Consider the following 7,360-nt stretch of genomic DNA (forward strand, 5'->3'; position numbering starts at 1 on the left):
TTTTCAATCATGATGAACCTGAGAGTGTTGATAGCCTACTTGGTATAAGATTGACTACTCTTGTTGAACAGAGTTGATGCTTTATAAATAATTATCTTCTATTTCTTCATCTGATAGGCCATTATTATTTCACTAAGAAGGTAGAGTAATTCAATGGTAATCAAATTGTCTTACTATAAAGATTATCTAAATGAAAATTTGGTTCATGTATCTACATATGTCTCAAATCTAAATAACACTTTGGTTCAGGTATCTGTGTATCTCAAATCTAAATGATAAATTGGTTCAGGTATTTGCACATCTCAAATCTAAATAATAAGTAAAATAGATGAGGGCCTGTTTGTAATAGCCTTTATTTCCCCACAAATTTTGCAGATTTTGTACTATTGATAATAATAATCAGGGCTGAGAATGGTGGTTTATCTCCGCCCATCACCATCACAATTCCGCCTTTTCCAATAATCATGTGAACATAGAAGTGTGGAGCCCGGGATGGCCGAGGCCATTCAGGCACTGGATACGAGATAGAAGTCGGTTTGGACGAATTCAATCCCTCGAGGGAGCAGTGATATAAGCTCCTCGAAACTTGGGGAGAAGTTGCCAGGTATTTCCACCAGCAAGAGGAGGCACTGAGTGGTAGCGGATCGGCTCCGGCCGATCAACCTGCCTAACGACAAAATCGCTTCATCAGTAGGTACTTTCCGCCTGTCCAACTTGTACATGCTGTGGTAACGAGCCCGAATCCGCAGAGCAACTAGTTGAACTTTATGTTGTGATGAAGCTTCCAGGTGGGTTTGCAGCGGTGCACGGGTGTGGTAGGGACTTTGCTGATTGGGTCGATCGTCATAACATAGTAGTGTGAGCACCATTAGAAACTGCTGCCTTTTTCCAAAAATAATTAAAAATTATGAATAAAAAAGACCCACCACAACCAGTTTATCAACATCCCTGTCCTCTACTATAGCGACCAGCACCACATCGTCATTCCTACACCACCACTACTTCAACCACCACCACATCATCATCCCTACCATCGCTACTACTACAATTCCCACCACATCATCATCTCTACCACAGCTACGACAACCACCACCACACCATCATCCATAATCACTACTACTACAACCACCACCACATCATCATCCCTACCACATTTACTACAACCACCACCACACCATCATTTCTAAGACGACTACTACTATGACCACTCCACATCATCATCCCTAACTACAACTACTACAACAATCACCATATCATCATCCCTACCACCCCTACTACTACAACTACCACCACATCATCATCCCTACCACTATTAATACTACTATAGCTATCACCACATCATCATCCCTACCACAACTACTACAAACACTACCACGTCATCATCCCTACCACCACTGCAACTAGAAAAAAATAATTTAAAAAATTGAGCTTTTATCTCGATGGCCTGTTGATCAAACCTCTGAAGTATATATCGCAGAGAGGCTACTTCAGAGGTTTGATTAACAGGCCATCGATATATAGCAATATCCACTAAACATGTTCAAAGCGCCTTATAAGGGATCTCTGGCCAGCAGCAACATTTAACATGTAGGATGGGACATGACACCTGTTAGACATATTACAAATTTCTTTTTTTTTTGGACAGAGATGGCATTCTACTAACGGCCAGGTACTCATTTTACACCCGATTACGGTGAGAGAATGTAAGTAAAGAGCCTTTTCCAAGGACTCAACTATACACCAAGTGAGGCTTGAACCCTGGACCTTCTGATACAAAAGCGAGTGTCATACCACATAGCCGCACAACTACAACCACCACATCATCATCCTTACAACCACTACAACTACAACCACCACATCATCACCACTACAACTACAACCACCACATCATCATCCTTACAACCACTACGACTACAACCCCCATCGCATCATCATCCCTATCACCACAACCACTACAACCCCCACCACATCATCATCCCTACCACCACCATTACTGCAGCAACCATATGTTGTAATTACCCTTTCAAGTTTTGAAATTCGTCCTAGTGGTGTCATAAATTGCTGAGAGACATATTTTGGATTGCATCTCCGTAAATTATTTATGAAATTCAAACTTATAGGTTATTTTCACATGGATGGCTCGATCTCTACACGCTTTAAATTTTACTCCTTTTTTTATGACCAGTCATTCTCACCCCTGAATAATAATACTGATAATAATAATAATGATGATGATGATAATAGTAATGATAATAATGATAATTTTTTACTGTCTATCAAATGTCAATTATTGGGAGGTAACCATTGCTCAAAACAAATTGGGTTATGCCATGTGAAAATATTCCCTTTAACCGATACATATATATACAAACATAAACACAATTGCAAATGATGTAAAGGTGTTGATGATGACAAATATGACGATGATTATGATGACGATTTCAATGTTGACAAATACGACAGTGATGATGATAAGAATGGTAATGATAATGACAATGATGATAACGATGATTACAATGGTAATGATAAAGATGAGGCAATATTAATAATGGTGATGGGATTATGTTCGTGATGATGATGATGGGTACAGTGACAACTGTGATGACGATGATAAGGACAAGGTGAATGATGGTGATAACAGCAATGACTTTGTTTTAAAACACCACACCTTCCACAAAACCATGTCTTTCCGCTCAATTCTTTATTCATTGAAATTATCCTCTCTCAATTTATTTCTCTTTTATGTCACTTCCAGCTGGGTTTGCAAATCTTGCCACAGAATCAACTGTCAGTAAAATGATAGAGATGGCAATGAATAAAACACTAGAGACGGAAGAGCAGCTTTCTTCTCTCTTGGGAATCCAACCAGCCACACAATGTTCTCAAACTGGTAATAAATTTCATGATTTAACCGCTGTATAGGTTCTAGCCTGGATTGTGGTAAAATAAATGTCTGAACTGGGAGATGCCTTTTGTTTTTATTTATGCTGTTTTAATATTTATGTATTTACCTGTTTATTTATTTATGTGCTAAAGAGGCCAAGTGAAACTTTTGTTTTTGTTGTTGTTTATATTGGTAGATGCAGATGATAAGCCACTATAAAAAATTGTCTGACTTTTTTTTTTTTCGCCTGTTAAGAGCACTGATTACTTGCTTAGCTGATGTATTTCCTAATTGGATTAAAGATTAAGAAGCTAGGGAGCAGACACCGGTGTAAGATAAAGATCTGAACAAGTTAGTATGAAGGGTGTCAGTCAAAGCAAGAAAGAAAAATACAAGAAGAAAAAAAACCAACATCCCAACAAATCAGTCTACCTCAACTGGGGATCGAATCTCAGACCTTCATGGTTGCACGTCTGACCGGTATTCAGAAGGTCTGAGGTTCGATCCGCAATTTAGATAGACTGATTATTTTAGGATATTTTTTTTTTCTTGTATTTTCTTTCTTGGTTTGTCTGGCACATTTCATACACACTTGTTCAGACCTTCAATCGAATTCCACTGCATTCATTTTGATTTGGATTTTCACTTAGGTTTACATTTGGACTGTATATTATATCTGTCAAAGTAGTATTATAGTTATCAACCCTCCCAAAAGCTGTTAGAGTCTCGGATTTCTTGACAATCTTCTTCTGCCTTGCAGGCTATTAAAATGTTATAAATATGCAGCAAATCATGCTCAGGACGTCGTTGACGTTCGAGGACAATTTGTACAATGATTGCCTCTTAGAACTACATATCTGATGTATACAAAACAGCCAACTGTCTAAGAAAGCCACTTTTGTAAGGGCCTATGGATGGCCACCTTATACAACTGTAGTTTGGAACAGTTTGATGTGAATAAACTACAGAATGTTTTGAATGACAAGTTTAGAAATAGTCTTTACTTATTTTGCTATGAGTTATGAATTTTATTTTCTAAATTTAGATCAAGTCAATTCTAGATCTTCTTCTTCTTCTTCTTCTTCTTCTTCTTCTTCTTCTTCTTCTTCTTCTTCTCTTCTTCTTGCTTTTTATTTTTTAAAGCTATAAACGATTACTAAAAGAATATTATCCCTTTTTTATTATAATTGTTAGAATAATTTGTTCAGAGAGATGGCATGGCTATTGGCCAATGGTCTAAAATATACACCTTGATAGGAAAAATAAAAATCAGAATTGATTTCTCTGGTCTTTTAAAAAAAAAAAAAAAAAATTTGCCTGTTTTTTTAAGTCTACATTTTTAAACAAATGCTTTTTCACAAATCGATTTGCTTTCATGTTGACTATCGCTGTAACTGACAAGGTACTCATTTTATACATAAGTTGAATGAGAGAATGTGAATTAAGAGACGTTTTCAATGAATCAACCTCGCGCTCACAGCTTTGAGTTAATTTCTTGAAAATTGTGCTATATTTAAGCTCACGATTTTTTGGCTTTTTATGTAAAAACTATTTTGTAAAAAAGTTGAATTCATAACCTTGACAATTAAAGAATTAAAAAATCCTTTTCACTCACCATTTCTTATTATTTTCTGTAGGTGACATCATCCCTGAAGACCATGAAATGCCAATGCAGGAATCGGGAGTCGGTGAATATTTTGCTGTCGAAATAGATCATGATACAACTACAGACAATTGTCTTGGATTACAGACTTTGCCTGCCAAGGTCAACCCATCTCCTTCAAAAGACCATTCGTCTAAGCTGAGTTCATCAGGCAGGGAAAATTACTCAAACAAGAAGACCAAAGGCTACACAAGAAGAAAATCCCCTCGAAGTTGTGAATCTTTTTCCATTTGCTCACCTATTTCACGACACATGACAACTCGCAAGAAGGTGGAGGCAAATCTGTGTCTTAGTGAAAAGTCATTTTCAGGTAGGTTGACTGTTAATAAAGACAATCCCATTTCTGGAAGGTTGGAAAAGGATAGTCATCATTTTTCTGCCAGTAAAAAGTTTGAAAAAGACGCATTTGTTTCCGCTTGTGAAAAGTCTAAAAAAGACATTCCCATTTCTGCTAGTAAAAGAGCAAAAAAGGACATTTCTATTTCTGCTGGTAAACAGTCTAAAAATGACATCCTTTCTGATGAAACGCCATATCAGTGTGCGACTTGTGGAGTAAGTTTTTCTTGGATTTCCAATTTGAAGGAACACTCAGAATTACACTTGAAAAGCCAACATGAGTTGCTTCCCTCTGAATCACGAACCAAAGGACAAAGTTATGGATGTTTATATTGTGGCAAGACATTTCTATACCCATCATTGTTAAAAATCCACACAAGATCTCATACGGGAGAAAAGCCATACAAATGCCATGCATGTGGCAAGCCATTTTCAACGTTAGGTAGTAAAAAATTTCACACAAATTTCCATTGCAATGCATTTACACAGAGGTCAAACTTACAACAGTCGAGACTTGATTCAAAAAATGAACGATACAAATGTGTGACTTGTGGAAAAGCATTTGCTAGTAGATCTTTGTTGCAAATTCACTCAAAAATTCATGCTGGAGAAAAGAATTTTAAATGTATGAGCTGTGGAAAGTCATTTGGACATATTGGATCATTGAGAATTCATGCAAGAATCCATAGGGGAAAAAAATCATATAAATGTGGAACCTGTGAAAAGACCTTTAATAAATATCAAACATTGCATATTCACTCAAGAATCCATTCAGGAGAAAAGCCATATAAACGAGTGACCTGTGGAAAGACATATAAACAGAAATCAAGCTTAGATATGCACTCAAAAAAGTCCTGTCAATGTGTAACCTGTGGAAAGACCTTTAGTACCTCTCAAAGTTTGAATATTCACTCAAGAATCCACTCAGGAGAAAAGCCATATAGATGTGTGACTTGTGGAAAGGCATTTACTCAGAAAGGAACACTAACTCAACACTCAAGAAGCCATACAGGAGAAAAGCCATACAAATGTCTGACATGTGGAAAGGCATTTACTCAAAGAATACACTTAGAAATGCACTCAAGAATCCATACAGGAGTAAAGCCATAAATTGTGAGACTTGTAGAAAGACCTTTAGTACTTTTCAAAGTTTGAAAATTCACTCAAGATTCCATACAAGAACAAAACTAGGAAGATCTGTAAGCTCAGTAAAAAAGTCCTGTAAATGTGTAACCTGTGGAAAGACCTTTAGTACTTCTCAACGTTTGAATATTCACTCAAGAATCCACTCAGGAGAAAAGCCCTATAGATGTGTGACTTGTGGAAAGGCATTTACTCAGAAAGGAAACTTAACTCTACACTCAAGAATCCACACAGGAGTAAAGCCATATAATTGTGAGACTTGTGGAAAGACCTTTAGTACTTCTCAAAGTTTGAATATTCACTCAAGAATCCACTCAGGAGAAAAGCCCTATAGATGTGTGACTTGTGGAAAGGCATTTACTCAGAAAGGAAACTTAACTCGACACTCAAGAATCCATAGAGGAGTAAAGCCATATAATTGTGAGACTTGTGGAAAGGCCTTTAGTACTTTTCAAAGTTTGAAAATTCACTCAAGAATCCATACAAGAGAAAAGCCATATCAACGTGTGACTTATGGAAAGGCATATACACAGAAATCAAGCTTAAAACAAAATTTAAAAATTCATACAGGAGAAAAGCCTCATGAGGGTTTGACTAGTGGAAAAACATTTTCACAAAATGAGTATTTGCAACGACACTCAAGAGTTCATTCAAAAGAAGACCTATTTAAATGTGGAGAAACAAAACTAAGAAGATCTGTAAGCACTCATTCAGTAAAAAAGTCCTGTCAATGTGTAACCTGTGGAAAGACCTTTAGTACTTCTCAACGTTTGAATATTCACTCAAGAATCCATTCAGGAGAAAAGCCCTATAGATGTGTGACTTGTGGAAAGGCATTTACTCAGAAAGGAAACTTAACTGTACACTCAAGAATCCATACGGGAAAAAAGTCATACAAGTGTGAGACTTGTGGAAAGGCATTTACTCAGAAACCACACTTAGAAATGCACTCAAGAAGCCATACAGGAGTAAAGCCATATAAATGTCTGACATGTGGAAAAGCATTTACTCAGAGAATAAGCTTAGAAATGCACTCAAGAAGCCGTACAGGAGTAAAGCCATATAATTGTGAGACTTGTGGAAAGGAATTTTGTACTTTTCAAAGTTTGAAAATTCACTCAAGAATCCATACAAGAACAAAACTAGGAAGATCTGTAAGCTCAGTAAAAAAGTCCTGTAAATGTGTAACCTGTGGAAAGACCTTAAGTACTTCTCAACGTTTGAAGATTCACTCAAGAATCCATTCAGGAGAAAAGCCCTATAGATGTGTGACTTGTGGAAAGGCATTCACTCATAAAGGAAACTTAACTCGACACTCAAGAATCCATACAGGA

At 36.8% G+C, this 7,360-nt stretch overlaps 1 protein-coding gene across 1 annotated transcript in view; it reads left to right on the top strand.

Moving 5' to 3' along the window:
- LOC144979679 (uncharacterized) overlaps window positions 1–7,360 on the top strand; it is a 53,642-nt gene that overhangs the window by 23,636 nt on the left and 22,646 nt on the right. The window contains 2 exon segments of the mRNA XM_078926577.1: window positions 2,756–2,890; window positions 4,522–4,857. Of these exon segments, the coding sequence (XP_078782703.1) occupies window positions 2,756–2,890; window positions 4,522–4,857 (471 nt within the window).

This window comes from Berghia stephanieae, chromosome 9 (assembly GCF_034508935.2).
Source record: "Berghia stephanieae isolate SIO BIC M18660-M18661 chromosome 9, UCSD_Bste_1.3, whole genome shotgun sequence".
NCBI lineage: Eukaryota > Metazoa > Mollusca > Gastropoda > Nudibranchia > Aeolidiidae > Berghia > Berghia stephanieae.